General features: G+C 36.4%; 1 protein-coding gene across 1 annotated transcript; it reads right to left on the reverse strand.

Annotated features, from left to right (window-relative positions):
* Positions 1-9,825: 9,825 nt before the first annotated feature.
* On the reverse strand, positions 9,826-11,018 carry LOC107020162 (WRKY transcription factor 1-like). Its single transcript, XM_015220462.2, has 3 exons — positions 10,588-11,018; positions 10,405-10,518; positions 9,826-10,249 (listed from the first exon to the last, which is right to left on the reverse strand). The coding sequence occupies exons 1-3, from the start codon at positions 11,016-11,018 to the stop codon at positions 9,826-9,828; spliced, it is 969 nt and encodes a 322-aa protein (XP_015075948.1).
* Between the last annotated feature and the right edge of the window lie 6,748 nt (positions 11,019-17,766).

The following is a 17,766-nucleotide window of genomic DNA, read 5'->3' on the forward strand; positions in this document are numbered from 1 at the left end:
TGCCAAGTGGTATGTAGAGGGATTATACCTACCTCTTTGTTCTTGAACTATGTTGCCCCGATAGGATGACTAGCTAGTGGATCCACCTAGAAAGCTACGTTTATGTTTTGTTTTACTTTGGCTGGTAGACAACTTTCTGTAACACCATGTAGCCAAAATAGACCAAAAATAATTTTTTTTCAGAAAAATCTGTAGGTGCAACCAACGGTGGCATCGACGGTCCGTCCTACACAACTGTCGATGAGATCAGAAACTCCCGAAAAAATATTCAGCCGGGAAAAATTGGCTAAGTCTTGATCGACGGACGGACCGATGGTTCGTAGGTCAAGTGACGGTCCGTAGTCCGTGACCATTGATCAAGAGCCCCATTCACCCAGTCTCTGACAAGAGCTACGGATGACCAGCACGGTCTGTAGGTAGACCTACGGTCCGTAGGTGGAGAATTTGCAAACAGTTAAGGGGAAATGCAATTGGGTAAACAACAAATGATAATAACTCTTAGCACAAAATTAGTTAGGTGTCCCATGACCTACACACAGATATATAATTGAATTATCTTTCCATAGCCACCAACCATGCTAAAATCAAACCTCCGAGTAAAATGTTATCCGATTTTAGTAAAGGCCTGTCGAACAGGCCCTGACGACGGACCCAACGACGGGGCGTCGGGTAGACGACGAACCGTCAGTCCTGGCCATCGTTAGCCCGACATTAACTTTCCCAGGGGTCTTTTTGACCTTTCCCACTCCGTTTAAACCCTAAGTTACGTCGTTTTGACCCTAAATCATCAGATTTTTGTCAGATTAAGCTAGAAACATAACTAAAATATATCTAAGTTAAATTATTAAATCAAAACTTAGAAAACTAGAAGCAAGAAAGGAGAAAAAGCTCAAGAACCCTAGTTCAAGAACGAAGCAGTTTCCAGCAGTTACAGCCAAGAAATCTAAGTGTTTTTTCATGAATTTCATCACCAGGTATGTGGGATTTCACTAGTGGGTTCCTTTCACCCATTGGGTCCCTAGTTTTCAGTCATATTCTTGATTGTATTATCATGATTAAACCTAGGGTTTCTAGATCTTTGACAGAACTTCATGATATATGTTCCAAATCAAATTATCATATTAATACTCAGATTATCACATGAATTTCAGAACCCTAGCTTTGTATTTCTTTAGTTCTTGAATTACACATGCTAGGTCAGATATTTCTGACACTTCAGATATACATGCCTCAGTTATATATGAATAATTACCTGATTGATTGTTGCATTCTCAGTTTTAATGTTCTATTTAGAGCTATCCAGTATTTACAAATGCTCAAATCTAATCAGTTAATTTACAGAATTCATTGGGAGTAGCATAATATCGAGTTGGACTAGGGTTTAGCGTACCCAATTAGTCCCAGAACTACTAGCCAAGTAGGTTTTAAGTCCCCTCTGTGGGCAATAAATTTAGTGATCACGCCAGCATGCCTTTATACCTTTGGAAGGGTATATTGGGTCCTTTCGATGGGGCGTACTCCACATTTAGCTCATGTGGTTTTATCATCGGTTATTAATAACTCCCACAGTTCAGTCAGACTCTTTATATTGACAATTTATCAATATATTCAGTATTCAGCATGTTATTAATTGGTCATTGCATCTAGTTAGCTCTGAATTCAGTTTATCAAGTCAGATTATTAAACTTGATTTGATGCTTGTTCAGTTATGTTTTGTTTCAGCTTCACTCTATTCTACATGCTCAATATTTTTCAAGTACTGACGCATATGTGCGCTACATATTCTCGTGATGTTGGTTAAGGTTCTTAGCATCTAGATCACGCATAGATCAATTTTCAATCTCCAGTTCAATAGATTCAGTGATGAGTCCTCATTCTCTGAGGACAACAGTCATGAGAGTCATTTCAGTCTTTAGTCATTTAGTTTCAGTTTTTGCTAGATTTAGCTGGTCTTGTCCCAGTATTTCTAGTCTAGTTTAGAGGTTTATTTCAGACATAGTTAGTTTCAGCTTAGTACTGAGTTAATATTTATTTGTATTAAACTCATCAGTTTTTCATATATCTCAATTACAGAATATGTGTATTCCTCATCTTTTCATTATAAGTTATGATTTAGCTTCCGCAACAGTTTATTATCTTTAGTATGCTTATGATCATTCCAGCAGGGTTAGCTTGGGATCACTTGTGGTCCTAGCTTCCGTGCTCGCATCTCGGGGGTAGCTCGGGGCGGGACACCTTCCTTCGGTGTAAGGTTTTACCATACCGGATTCCATACTTAGTATTATGGTCTATGTCGGTTAAGGCAAGTATTCACTATACTAAAATGAAGTAATAAAGTACAAATTAGATTGACTACAACTCCTGTATTGACTCTACCAGAGGGTTCAGATGGTTATGTGATATATTGCGATACATCCAGAGTTGGCCTTGGTTGTGTGTTGATGCAAAGCGATAAGGTTATAACTTATGCCTCTAGACAACTTAAGGTGCATGGGAAGAACTATCCAACTCATGACCTCGAGCTTGCAGTAGTGGTGTTTGCACTCAAGATATGGAGACACTACTTGTATGGTGTTCATGTAGATGTGTTTACCGATCATTAGCGCCTTCAGTATGTGTTCACCCAGAAAGAGTTGAATCTTCGCCAGAGGAGATGGCTTGAATTCCTTAAGGATTATGATATGAGTGTGCATTATCACCCTGGAAAGGTGAATGTAGTAGCCGATGCTCTTAGTATACTACTTATGGGTAGTGTAGCCCATGTTGAGGAAGAAAGAAAGGAGCTAGTGAAGGATGTTCATAGGTTTTCTTGCTTGGGAGTTCGCCTTATGAGCATAATAGATAGCGGTGTAACAGTTCAGAATGGGTCAGGATATTCTTTGGTAGTGGAGATTAAGGAAAAGCAAGATAGTAATCCGCTCTTGCTTGAACTAAAAGGTGCAATCCATAACCAGAGAGTGGAGGTTTTCTCCCAAGGGGGAGATGGTGTACTTCGCTACCAGGGTAGATTGTGTGTTCCTAATGTGGGCGAGTTGAGACAGCATATTCTTGCAGAATCCCATAACTCTAGGTATTCTATTCATCCAGGTGCCACTAAGATGTACCGTGATCTGCGAGAAGTTTATTGGTGGAATGGCATGAAGAGGGATATAACAGATTTTGTGAGTAAGTGCCCCAATTGCCAGCAAGTCAAGGTAGAACATCAGAAACCAGGAAGTATGATTGAAGATATCGATATTCCTACTTGGAAGTGGGATGTGATAAATATGGATTTCATCACAAGGTTACCTCGCACTCGCAGACAGCATGACTCCATTTGGGTGATAGTTCATAGGATGACTAAGTTTCTCGCTTTTCAGCGTTCAAGACTACAGATTCGGCGGAGGACTATGCCAAGATTTACATCAATGAAATTGTGAGGTTGCATGGGGTTTCTTTGTCTATCATCTCAGATAGAGGTCCTCAGTTTACCTCTCATTTCTGGAAGTCATTTCAAAAAGGTCTTGGCACTCAAGTTAACCTTAGTACAATATTTCATTCACAGACGGATGGGCAGGCAAAGCGTACCATTCATACCTTAGAGGATATGTTGAGAGCTTGTGTGATCGATTTCGAAGGAAGTTGGGATGATCACATTCCTCTTATTGAGTTTGCCTACAATAATAGCTACCACTCCCGCATTCAGATGGCCCCTTATGAGGCTTTATATGAGCGTAGATGTAGATCTCCTGTTGGTTGGTTAGAAGTAGGTAATGCAGCTGTGATAGGGCCAGATTCAGTCCTTTATGCTATGGGAAAGTGCAACTCATTAGAGATAGACTTAAGACACCCCAAAGTCGTCAGAAATCTTATGCAGATGTAAGGAGAAGGGAACTAGAGTTCCAAGTTGATGATTGGGTTTTTCTGAAAGTCTTACCTACGAAAGGGGTGATGAGATTTGGAAATAAAAGGAAGCTCGGTCCTAGATATGTAGGCCCTTACAAGATAATGAAAAGGATTGGCAAGGTGGCATATGAGTTAGAGTTGCCAGCAGAATTAGCAGCAATGCATTCGGTCTTCCACATCTCACTCTTGAAGAAGTGTGTGGGTGATCTAGCCTCTATAGTGCCATTGGAGAGTGTGGCGGTGAAATATAATATTTCTTATGAGGATGTACCAGTTGAGATTCTTGACCGTTAAGTCACAAGGTTGAGAAACAATGAAGTCGCTTCAGTCAAGGTTTTGTGGAGGAGTCAGTCCGCAGATGGAGCTACTTAGGAAGCAGACGAAGCCATGAAAGCCAAGTATCATCACATCTTTCCTTCCGATTCCACTCCAGCTTGAGGTAATAGTACCTGTTCAGTTTTCCAGTCATTCAAGCATAAATTCAGTCTTAGATTCATGTTCCCTCAGTTTGTACTTGGATTTCCAGTGTATTTGCATGTACTCAGAACTCAATTCAGTCAGAAACTCAGTTATCTGTGTTTTAGTAGTGGTGTTTGTAGCTCTATCCCTGTATTTCAGCTAGTTTAGTCTTCATTCGAGGACGAATGTTCCCAAGGGGGAGATAATGTAACACCCCGTAGCCAAAATAGAACAAAAATTAGTTTTTTTAGAAAAATCAGCAGGTGCAACCAACGGTGGCATCGACGGTCCGTAGAACAGACGATGGTCCGTCCTGCACAACCGTCGTGGGATCAGAAACACCCAAAAAATTCAGCCAGGAAAAATTGGCTAAGTCTTGATCGGCGGACGGACCGACGGACTGGAAGTCAGACGAAGGTGCGTAGTCCGTGACCGTCGATTGAGACCCCATTCACCCACTCTCTAACAAAATCTACGGATGATCAACACGGTCCGTAGGTGGACCTATGGTCCGTAAGTGGTTAAATTTGCAGACAGTTAAGGGGAAATGCAGTTGGGTAACATTCAAATGAAATCAACTCTTACAACAAAATGAATTAGGTGTCCCATGACCTACCCACAGATAGATAATTGAATTATCTTTCCATAGACACCGACCTTGCTAAAATCAGACCTCTGTGTAAATATTTATACCCATTTTAGTAAAGGCCTATCGAACACGCCTTGACGACGGACCCAACGATGGGGCATCGGGAAAATGACGGACCGTCAAACCTGGTCGTCGTTTGGCCCGACAACAACTTTCCCAGGGTCTTTTTTACCTTTCCCACTCCGTTTAAACTCTAAGTTACGTCGTTTTGACAGTAAATCATCATATTTTAGTCAGTTGAAGCCTAGAAACATAACTAAAACATATCTAAGTTATAATTAAATCAAAACATAGAAAACTAGAAGCAAGAAAGGAGAAAAAGCTCAAGAACGCTAGTTCAAGAACAAAGCAATTTTCCAGTAGTTCCAGCCAGAAATCTAAGTGTTTCTCCATGAATTTCATCACCAGGTATGTGAGATTTCACTAGTGGGTTATTTTCACCCATTGGGTCCCTAGTTTTCAATCAGATTCTTGATTCTATTATCATGATTAAGCCTAGGGTTTTTAGAACTTTGATAGAACTTCAAGATTTAGTTAAATATATGTTCCAAATCAGATTATCATGTTATTACTTAGATTATTAATGAATTTCAGAACCCTAGCTTTGTATTTCTTTGGTTCTTTAATTACACATGCTAGGTCAGATATTTTAGGCACTTCAAATATACATGCCTCAGTTATAATTGCATAATTACCAAATTGATTGTTGCATTCTCAATTTGCATGTTTAGTTTCGAGCTATCAAGTATTTACAGAAACTCAAACATAATCAGTTAATTTACAGAATTCATTAGGAGTAGCATATTACCGAGTTGGACTAGGGTTCAGCGTACCCAATGAGTCGTAGAACTACTAGCCAAGTAGGTTGTAAGTCCCATCTGTGGACAATCAGTTTAGTGATCACGCCAGCATGCCTTTATACCTTTGGCAGGCTATATTGGGTCCTCTCGATGGGGCGTATACATCAGAATCCACATTTAGCTCATGTCGTTTTATCATCGGTTATTAGTAGCTCTCACAGTTCAGTCATACTCTCTATATTGACAATTTATCAATATATTAAGTATTCATTTTTAGCATGTTATTAATTGGTCATTGTTTCTAGTTAGCTCAGAATTCAGTTTATCATGTAAGATTATTATACTTGCTTTTATGATTTTTCATTTATGTTTTATTTCAGCTTTACTCTATCCTACATGCTCAGTACCTTTCAAGTACTGACGCATATGTGAGCTACATCTTATCGTGATTTAGGTTCAGGTTCTAAACATCCAGATCACGCATAGATAAATTTTTGATCTCCAATTCAGCGGATTCAGTGGTGAGTTCTCATTCTCCGAGGACAACAGTCACTAGTGTCATTTCAATCTTTAGTCATTTAGTTTTAGGTTTTTCTATATTTAACTGGGGCTTGTCCCAGTATTTCTAGTCTAGTTTAAAAGATTATTTCAGACATAGTTAGTTCTAGCTTAGTAGTGAGTTAATATTTCTTTGTATTAAACTCATCAATTTTTCATATATCTCAATTACAGAATATGGGTATTCCCCATCTTTTCATTATAAGTTATGATTTAGATTCCGCAACAGTTTATTATCTTTAGTATGCTCATGATCATTCCAGCAGGGTTAGCTTGGGATCACTTGTGGTCCTAGGTTCCGTTTTCGCGTCTCGGGGGTAGCTAGGGGCATGACACGTTCCTTTGGTGTAAGGTTTTACAATACCGGATTCCACACTTAGATCTTATGGTTTATGTCGGTTAAGGCAAGTATTCCCTATACTAAAATGAAGTGATAAAGTACAAACTAACTAAGATGCTCAGTACTTGAAAGGCACTGAGCATGCAGGATAGAGTAAAGTTGAAACAAACATATAACTGAACAAGCAAACAAGAGTATAATCTAAACATGATATAGATACCGAGTAATGAGCTAGCTTAATGCAATGACCAAATGATAACATGCTTCGAATAAATACTGACTATACTAGAATGTGGTCAATACAATGGACTCTGAGTGAACTGTGGGAGCTACTAACAACCGATAATAGAACAACATGAGATAAATGTGGATTCCAGTGCATATGCCTTATAGAGGGGACCCAATATACCTGACAAAAGATGTAGATGCATTCTGGTGTGATCACTAAAAATGATGCCCTCATATAGGAATCACAACCTAAGTTGCTGGTAGTTCTGGGACTATATGGATGACTGACCCTAGTCTAAATCGGTATTATGTTTCTCCCAATTTATTAAATGACTAGCGTATGATGACTAAATTTCTTTGATATACATGATAGCTCAAAGCGGACATGCAATCTGGCAATACATATTAATATACTAATAATCATACATTCAAGACTGAGGCTTGTATATTTGAAATATCTGACCTCGCATGTGTAATTGAAGAACCAAAGAAGTACATAGCTAGGGTTCTGGATTTCATGCAAGAAATGAGGTAATCACATGATAATATGCTGAACTTCAAGAAATCCTAGGTCTAGTCTATAATAAGGAATCAAGAATTTGACTTAAATATATGGACCTACTGGGCAAAAGGAACCCACTAGTAAATTACAAAATACCTGATGAGGAATTCCATGGAGAAAATATCGATTTTTGGACTTGAACAGATGGAATTTGTTGCGATGTTGAACTGGGTTTTGTTTCCTCCTTTTCTCTCTCGAAGTTCTAATTTTTTAAGTTTTCATGAAAGATTTAACTTAGATAAGTTCTACTTATGTTTATACGCTAAAACTAACCAAAACCATGTAGCTTAGGGTTTAAACAACGTAATTTAGGGGTCCAACAAAATAGGAAAAGAGAAAAGTACCCCTGACTTAAACTGTTGATGGGGCTTACTACGACCACTTTCACGGACCGTGAAAAGGATCATAGATGGTGAAGTGGGTCATTGTATTTGGTCTAGAGTTTACTGGGTTCTAGGGGTCCGGTCCATGGGTCCTACCTGTTGCTGTGATAAGGACCATAGATAGTAAAGGTTCCCGTGGTCCTCACTTAGGTCCTGGGGTCTGGTGGCCCTTATTCATGGACCTTCCCACGGGACAAATGAAGTCCCTCGTGGTCCTCTCTTAGAAGTTGGGGAGTCCTGGGATTGACAAGAAGGTGCGTGTGTGTGTAGGAGGGTTGTTGCCTAACTTATCACGGACCATCCCACGGTCGTGTAAAGGACCACGAACCGTGAAGGTCCTCATGGTCTTTACTTCGGTGTGGGGGTTTAAGGGGCTTGCTAGTGAGCCTACTGCATTGACTCCACGGATGCACACGTGATCCGTTGGCAAGACCACGGCGCGTGAAGGGTCCCGTGGTTGTAGGTCTGGTCCTGGGGGATGATAACTCCCTACCACGGGCAGGTCAACGTACCCGTGGTTTTGCTAGAAACAATGGAGACCACCATCTTCATCATCATTGCTAGAAAAATGGAAATTATTATTTAAGTATTTTCTTTGTCCATATTCACCTTTCCCCACACACCGGCCCAATCTACACCCTTTATTCCCAACGAATTGATGTAGAAACAAAAAGAAAAGAAAAGCAAATACAAAATAAAAATAAACAAATCAAAAACCGATCTTTTAATAAAACACTATCAATTTTGATAGGAATAAGAAAGAAGTCATAAAGAGAAATAAAAATAATAAATTCATATATAATATATCTTAAAACTCCCGAGAGTGATTGGTAAAGAAAGAGAAGAAACGGGGAGATTTAGGGTGGGCTGCATTATTTTTGTTATTTTTTTAAAAAATAATCTGAATGCTTTTGTTTTTAAATTTTGACTTGTTTATATTCAAAATTGTTTTTAAAAATTCCACGTGTCTTCATTTGATTTTTTATTTGACATAACATATGCAAGTGTATTACACACATTTAGTCTTTTTACTAAGTATCACAAAAATGTTCAATTGGTATTTATTTTCTAAGATTAGAGTATCTAATAGGAAAAATGGTCTACTAAAGTTTCTAAGTGAAATACACAAACAACTTTAAGGGGTCATCGGTGACTTAAGCAAAAATTATATCACCAAATATAATTTGATAGATTATAACGTATTGCATATATTATCCTTTAAAAAATAAATAAAATTCGCAAGGTCGCTATAGTTTAGATGTGAAAATATTTAAACGCGGTTAATAAATGTATAAAATGTAAATTCATGAATAATTCTTGGCTAGATTAATAATGATCCCAATAATGATATTCATATAAACACACTATAGTTTAAAATATTTATTAGTTAAATATTTGATAATAGTATACATAATATTATTCCTGTGCAGGGTTAATCAAGAAATCTCTTAACATATCACAACAATATATAAAGGCATCATAATTTTCAAAACAACAAGAGGAGAAAAAAAAATCCAAAATATTTCGCATGAATTACGTCAGAAAGGTAGAGGAATATATATATATAATGTATTAGTTTATGTTTGTTTTACAAGAGATCTTCATTTGTGATAAAATGAAGATCTCTTATTGAACAATGATAATATACTACTCTATATAATTTAATGTAAAAATTAAGTCAAATGAGGTTCCTTAAAAAGAGAAATATTTGAGAATACAGAACAACAACTTACTAAAAAGACTAGATTGTAGAATTGAAGAACAATAGAAAATAATGAAACTAAAAAAGATCCATTTTTCTATGATTTAAATGGTTAATCATAGGAAACTATAAAACTATAATTCTTGACTTCCCACACTAAGAACCTAAAACAGAAGCATGACTATAAGACCACATATGTCGACATAGAAATTTGGTGGAGAGGGGAGAAAGATTAATTTCTCTTGTCATTTTCCTCCTATTAGGTGGAAGTAGTACCAATTTGGAGTTCCTCAATACCCATGAAAATATCTTCATTCATGTGTACCTTTACTTTACCATCACCTTTGTTCTGCACGACCGAAAAAAGCATTTTGTTTTTGCTCCCGATTTCAAGTGGAGGCTTAGTTCCGATAATTGAAGAAGCAACATCTGTTGAATGCTTAATGCGCTTGGACGATGATGATGATGCATTAAAGATTGATTCTTTGGGAAAAATATTTATGCTTTTTGGAAGCTTGAATTTGAAATTATTTTTGAAGCTAGCAAGATATCTACGGCTCATGGGTGGATCATGATTGTGTTCACCGGAACAAGATACCAAGAAAATGTTCTCATCCTTTGAGCTTTTCTCAATTTGTTTCTTTGCTTCGCATTGTTTTGATGTGCTACACTTATAGTAATTCCTTTTATTCCATATACACAAAGTAATAATTAGATTTATTCAAATATTATAAGTGTATACACCATTAATAATTTTTACTACTTTTTGTTATGAAAATTGAGAACGGAAGGGAACATAACTTTCTATAACATGAAAAAAATTGGTGAGAGAGCAAACCTTGGAAATGGAGAACCTTTTATATACTTTTGACCATACTTGTGCCATGCCCATTTGTCATTTGTGAGTTCGTCTTGCGATAATTCATAGGTAAGCCTTATCGACTGATTTTTCCTGAATCAGAAGCATTAAAGTCAAAAATTTTAATATACAAGCATAAAATGTAATGAAGTGAGTGGTTACCTTGTTGTAGATTGGGTCAAAGGACTCTTCATAGAAGAAGCAAAATTAGGATGAATTTTAGCCCCTATATCGAGTTGTTGTTGTAGATCTATCCATTCTAGTTGTGTTGTAGTTGGTGGTACACATGCCACCGTTGTTCGTGATTGAGGTACAACGATTTGTTGGAAAAATTGAACTGGTTGAATTGAATGTAAGTAGAATTGCTGGTTGCTAACCTGATCATATGATCTCTCCTGACGAGCTATTGGAAAATCTAAAGAAACACTTTCAGATGAACCATTAAAACTATTCATGCCAGGAGCTAAAACTCTGTCAAAATAATTCCAAACATGAGATGCTTTCAAACCTAATTTAGAAGCTACAACATTGTTAGGTTTATTCATATTACAACTTCTTGCTATTGCACCTATATCCCGATGATCATCCTCCATTTTAGATCAACATATAATAATATCTATTTAAATGCAAAAAATGAAAATGAATATATAGGATAAACTAATGATGTTTTCTATGAAAGCAGAGATGGAATAGAGGATTCAAAGAGGGGGATGACTTATGGAGGAAGTAGATTAGAAAAAAGAACGTCTTAGTGAGCAAGAAATTATGAATGGGATGAAGGAAGTGAAGCTACATCACAACTAAAATAGAGAAGTATCTACCTACCACGCATGCCCACATTTACTTTTTAGTTATTGCAAAGTAAATACTTTTTTCCATTTTAGAGTGAATGAGATAGGCGACAAAATAGTATTCAAATATAATTTATGCGACAGAAGAGAAATCAAATAAATTTTATGTACCTTTTTTTTACATCATACATATATTATGATATACACGAATCTAATCAAAGTCTATGATATGACTCGAAATTTTATCGTAATGACGCTTCCCATAACCCTTTTGTAGGCAAGACAAAAAACGAAAATTTACAAAACATAAGAATATAACGATAGGAAGAAGAAACAAGAATAAATATACAAAATAGGGCCATTAAATAAAAAAATAAACATGATACACAATATATAAAAGATGCCTGAAAATGACAAAGAATGACAAAGTAGCATAAGAACTAAATCTCTAAACCTGGTGTCACTAGAACATGAAGAATTAAGTATAGAAGCTCTATACGAAATGGACTAACTAATAAAAATGCAAAATACAAGTAAGTAAAAAATAGAAAAAGCAGCAATTCTCCGGACGCTAGGAACTCATCATGATCCGAGTCAGTGACGATCCCAAGGAATTCAACACTAAGTGAGAGTGGCTCGTACTGGTAATTCTGTCAGAAAAAGATTAAGAAATGTAGTATGAGTACTACATCACAATTTGCTCAATAGGTATCATGAGTAGACAGAGCTTAAAAAGATCAAATATATTAAATGAAGTGATATACCTTTAGTTTACAGTATTTTTTATGTGTTTCACTTAGAGTTGGTGCGTGTCTTGGGTTATTTTGTTGTTGGAAATAATGATTCTATAAAATTCTTGTAGTAAATATGTTCAGATGCGGTGGATGAGATAAGAGTTGAAAATTGCAGAATTGGCCAGTGACGGAGCCAACCACAGACAATTGGTTCATTGATTGGCCGTAGGAGATGCAACATAGATGATGGTTCAAAGAATTTTAACAAAGTGTGGGACCACGGAGGGTATCGACGACCCATAGATCGAATCGCAGACCGTTATGTACATCCGTCATTTGTGATTAGAAATTTGAAGTTCTATTACTTAAAACGTAGAGGAAAGTGACGAAACGTAGTCAAGTCCACAGAGAATAGGTCCAACCATCGTCTGAAGTCCGTAAAATAATTTCCAAGTGTTGATCCACGAAGGAGATCATGGACCGTAAGTGGATCCACAGTCAATAGCTTCTGTCTTCGAGTGAAACCGCATCTAACCTATTATTTTGTTATTTTGATTCCTACTTGGTTTAGTATTTGTTTTCTATGAATATTAGTTTTTATATACGTTTTTGAGGGTTATACATTATTGTATATTTATGTTTTGGATTTATGGAATTATTTTTCTAACACTTAACAATTTATTTTCTAGAACCTAGTTTATGCAAATTTCACTTTGAATCTCATTGTAAGTTCATGAATTTTTTTAACCTAATTATGAATTATGAACTCTCAATCACGAGTGACTAATCCACAACTAGGGTTGTTAGAACCATGAACAATTAACAAAGTATGAATAATAACTAAGTAACTGAATAGTGTTTATGCATGTATTGTTAATCTTCTTATTAGAAGTCTTTGTAGCGGTTCACATTTTTATAACTCGCCTAATTCCTACTTGAAATTACCAAGGGAAGAAAAAGATTTTGCAACAGAAATTTAGTTAGGGATTTGCTGCTATCTAATAGTTTGACTTTAATCAATTGAGAAAAGGGAGAATACCCTAGGTTAATTAACACAATGACTAATCTAGGCTGAAGGTAAGGGTTAGTAACGCACACATTTGTAGATTTACGTGAAAGTCCTTATGATGATTTTCAATCACTTAGGGGTACATAACTTATCGACCTTGCATGTCAAATACTAGGAAAGGATTACTACTATTATGATTACTGCATTAAAATCTTGTGGGGAAAAACACACCCTAGTTTCCATCTTATATTGATATCTCAAAACATTGAATCTTTCTTACTTGTTACTTATTGATTCAAATCAACAATATGTTATTTTATTTACAAAAAAACCTATTTACTTATTTCGAAAATAGTTTGATTAAAAAGAGATAATTATGAGTTATTTATGAATCTAAACCATATTCCTCATGCGATTGACCCCAACCTACAAGTTGGGTTTTTTTACTTGATAATGATCATTTATGCTTTTTTAAGAGAGGTGTAATTTTATCGTATTAAATTTTGGCGATGCTGCCATGGAATACGACTTATAAATTAAGTTTAACTAAATTAATAACTTTAGTCAAGTATTTCATGATTTTTTTTCTACGGGTTTCAACACTAGAATATGACAAGTACACGGAATCAAGGCTAATCCTTAACCACCTATGATCGTCAATTGAGAAGAACTTTGAGGAAAATAAATACACAACAATCTAATCGGAGAGGGGTCTAGAAGATTGTCACGTCCCAAGGCTAACCCCTAAACGTGGACATGGACCTAAGATCAGACCCAAGCTAACCCTACTGGCATGACATGAGCATAATGAGAGTAATAATAACTGATGCAGAACTAATAATAAAGTATATCTAAAATGATTTGGGAATACCCATGTACAAAACTAAACATATTAAATCTGAGAATTCAACACAAAGAAATATCAAACTCGGAATACTAATTTAAATATAATGATGTCTTAAAATAGCCTCTAACTAGCTAGAAATTATTCAGACATGCCCCAGCTATGTCTAGAAAAATTGAAACTAAAAGGGTGAAATTTTTTAAGATAACAAAAGTATTGTCCTCGAAGGATGAGGATTCAACACTGATGTTGTTGAACTTTAGATGGGGAATCAATCTAATGTGATCTAGATGCTGAGAGCCTAAACCTACATCACAAGAAAATGTAGCGCAGAGTATGCGTTAGTACTTGAAAGGTATTGAGCATGCAGGATAAAGTAAAGTTGAAATAAACATAGAACTGAACAAGCAAACAAGAGTATAATTTAAACATGATATAGATACCGAGTAATGAGCTAGCTGAATGCAATAACCAAATCATAACATTCTGAGACTAAATACTGACTATACTAAAATGTTGTCAATACAATGGGGTCTGAGTGAACTATGGGAGCTATTATTAAGCGATAATAAAACCACATGAGATAAATGTGGATTCCAATGTATATGCCGCATACAAGGAACCCAATATACCCGACTAAAGGTGTAGGCGCATTCTGGTGTGATCAGTAAAATGATGCCAATAAATGCGACTTAAAACCTACGTTGCTGGTAGTTCTTGGACTATGTGGATGATTGGCCCTAGTCTAAATCAGTCTTATGCTACTCCCAATTTATTAAATGACTAGCGTATTATGACTTAATTTCTCTGATGTAACACTTAGAAAATCCAAGACGTGTTCTAGAGACTAACTTAAGTGTCATAAGGTTTAGAAAATTTTTAAGGTCTATTTTAATGAATATAGGTCATTTAGGAAGTCTAGAAACCAAAACGTCAAAAAACGTCCATCACGTTCGGAAACAAGTTCAACGAGGTGCTAGCGTACCTTAGCCTATTTGACTAGTTTTTAGATGTCGGAAAATGATGAAAATTGGTGGAAGGGTGTCTAACATGTTTTATGTTTATTCATAGTAGAGACATCCGGGCACGGATCCCCAAGGACCAACCAAGGGCCCTTGAGGAGGACCTTTGCAAAAGTTGGCAAAAAGCTGTGAAGAGACAGTGTCACTAACAGATGCCACAGACGGGCCGTTGGTGAATCGACGGGGAGTCGATGACACTCGTCGATGGACACTTTGCCAAAATTGTTGAAGGTTTTTTTTGCATAGTCTCTGAACTTAGCAACCGATGTGCAGCACGGAGGGAGCAGTGGCCGTCGATTGACCAACAATCCGTCGATCGTGGTCTCGTCGATGGGCCTATGTTTTGCTGCACGTTTTGACTTATTTCTTATAATTAGTATACTTATTTAGGAAGTTATTAGGGGTTAGGGAAGGTCTAATTAAGTGAAATAACCCCCTATATAAAGTCCTAACCTAATTAAACTAATAAAAATTCTCATAACTCACAAAATCCAAACTCTCTTCCTGCTCTCTTATTTCCCTCTCTAGTGAAGAACTCCATTGAAGACTAATCTAGGGGAGGGTTTAAAGTCTGAAAAGATTCAAGTTTCACCATCAATCTTCATCAATTATCAAGGTATGGTATCTCTTTTACCTTTGATACCTCTTTCCTCAAAGGGTTCCATCAAATTGATTTCCAAATTTGGGTTTTCAAGTGGGTGTTTTCCAAATCTCAAAATTTATATTATGAATTGATTTTTTTAATGATTTATTTTGGATATTATGAATATATTAACATGTATTATAACTTAATTATGATATATCTTTATGGTTTTGTCTAGTTTGTAGAAGATGACTTTTACGCCTTAACCTTAGGTTATGATCTTGATATAATTATGTTATATTGGTTCGATTGACTTGGTTATTGGTTGAATTACTACTATATGATGTTTCTATACAAATCATGAAAGAATTAGGGTGATTTATAGTCATTTATGCTAGTTCTTGAGAAGTGATCTAGGTTATGAACTATATTGTGAGTTTGACCTATGTATCTTGTCTTAAGATATGAACTAGTATTAAATTGTGATATAGTGGTTCTTCTAGCATTAATCATCACGTTGTTCATTGAATTGTGATGATGTTATGACCTAATTGGGTTGAATTAAGGGTTGATGGTAAGACCTTGATGATGAATTATGAAGGATACTTGGTAAGTCTTTGTGATCCCTATTATTTACTTCAAATTACGGTTAATTGTGATTAAGTCATGATGTTGTATTGGAGTCATTATTTAAATCTAAGTAAAAGACTAAGTAATCTTCCTATACGAAGGGTCTATGTATATTCAATATATATCTATTATGTGTATGTAAAGGTCTATGCAAACCTCAATGTAGAAGTTTTAAAAAGTTTTGAATTTCTGCTGAATTTGACCTATGAATGTAATGATGTAGGCTAAGAGTGTAGACTTAATCACCAAAGAGGATGATGACGTTGGTTACGTCTAGGGGTAATTTCCGGATGTGACAAACTTGGTATTAAAGTATGAGATTAAATATCCTTAAGTCGATATATCTCTCAACAACGTCTATGTATATTCGTACTCATAATTGTGAAGCATGCCACACTTATGTATAGGAATCTATATGATGCTTAGGAAACTCTCACTTTCTTAAGTCCAATACCGTACCTTTGGAGTTTTAGCTCTATATAATTTTAGCATCTAATCCTTTTATTGTGATTATAGGCAATGACTACTCGAAGGAATACGACATGAAGACTCGAGGAAGAGATTTCAAATGCGGGAGTTCCTCCCATAGTGATAAAGTTTCTCCTATTAAGGAAGATGTGAATGATGACCAAACAAAGATCAATCCTCCTCCTTTGACGGATGAAGCCATAAGGGCTGCTCTTTTTAAAATATCCCAAGCCATTACTACCCAAGCACAAGCCATCACTACTCAAGCACAAGCCATGGCCGCCCAAGCTAATCGGGAGGTTGTACCCCGATCAAAACAACAAGTTGCTACCTTGGCCTGTCGTCTAAGAGATTTCACTAGGATGAATCCTCCTACTTTCTATGGGTCCAAGGTCGAAAAAGACCCCTATGAGTTCATTGATGAAATTTAGAAGATCGTCTACGCTATGGGGTTGTCTACTAGTGAGAAAGTAGAGTTAGCCACTTACCAACTTAAAGATGTGTCCCAAACTTGGTATGTCCAATGGAGGGACAATAGGCCGTTAACGGGTGGACCGGTGACTTGCGAAGTGTTAAAGAAGACATTTCTTTATAGGTTCTTTCCTAGGGAGAAGAGGGAAGCCAAGGTGGTGGATTTTATCAACCTTCGCCAAAGAGGTATGGTTGTTCTTGAATACTCTTTGAAATTCACTAAATTGTGAAAATATACATCTTCTTTGTTTTCCGACCCTAGGGATGAAATGAACCATTTTGTGACGAGAGTGTCAGATGACTTGCAAAAGAATGTCATTCATCTATGTTACATGACAATATGAACATTTCTCATCTCATGGTTCATGCTCAACAAGTGAAAGAGACAAGGGCTAAGAGGAAGAGTAAAGATGCTAAGAGGGAAAGATCTTTTGATGGTGGTTCATCAAAGGAAAGGCTTGAGAATCGAGACAAGCCTAGATTCAAGAAAAGGGTTTCTAATCAAATTACTTCTAAGTTTCTAAAGGCTAGGAATTATAGGGTATCTATAACTAAACCTAAAAAGGGAAGGAATACTAGTTCATCGAACAAGAAGCCTACTTGTGCAAAGTGTGGAAAGGGTCATCTTGGTGAATGTTTAGTTGGAACGAGAATTTGATTTGGTTGTGGAAAGAGTGGGCACAATTTTAGGTATTTCCCTAATGTGAAGGTTCAATACAAGGGTAGTGGTCAAGCTCAAGAAAGTGGTTCAAATAAGGCTCCGAAGAAGAATCGTTTTTATGCCCTCCG

Source organism: Solanum pennellii, chromosome 5 (assembly GCF_001406875.1).
Source record: "Solanum pennellii chromosome 5, SPENNV200".
Lineage (NCBI taxonomy): Eukaryota > Viridiplantae > Streptophyta > Magnoliopsida > Solanales > Solanaceae > Solanum > Solanum pennellii.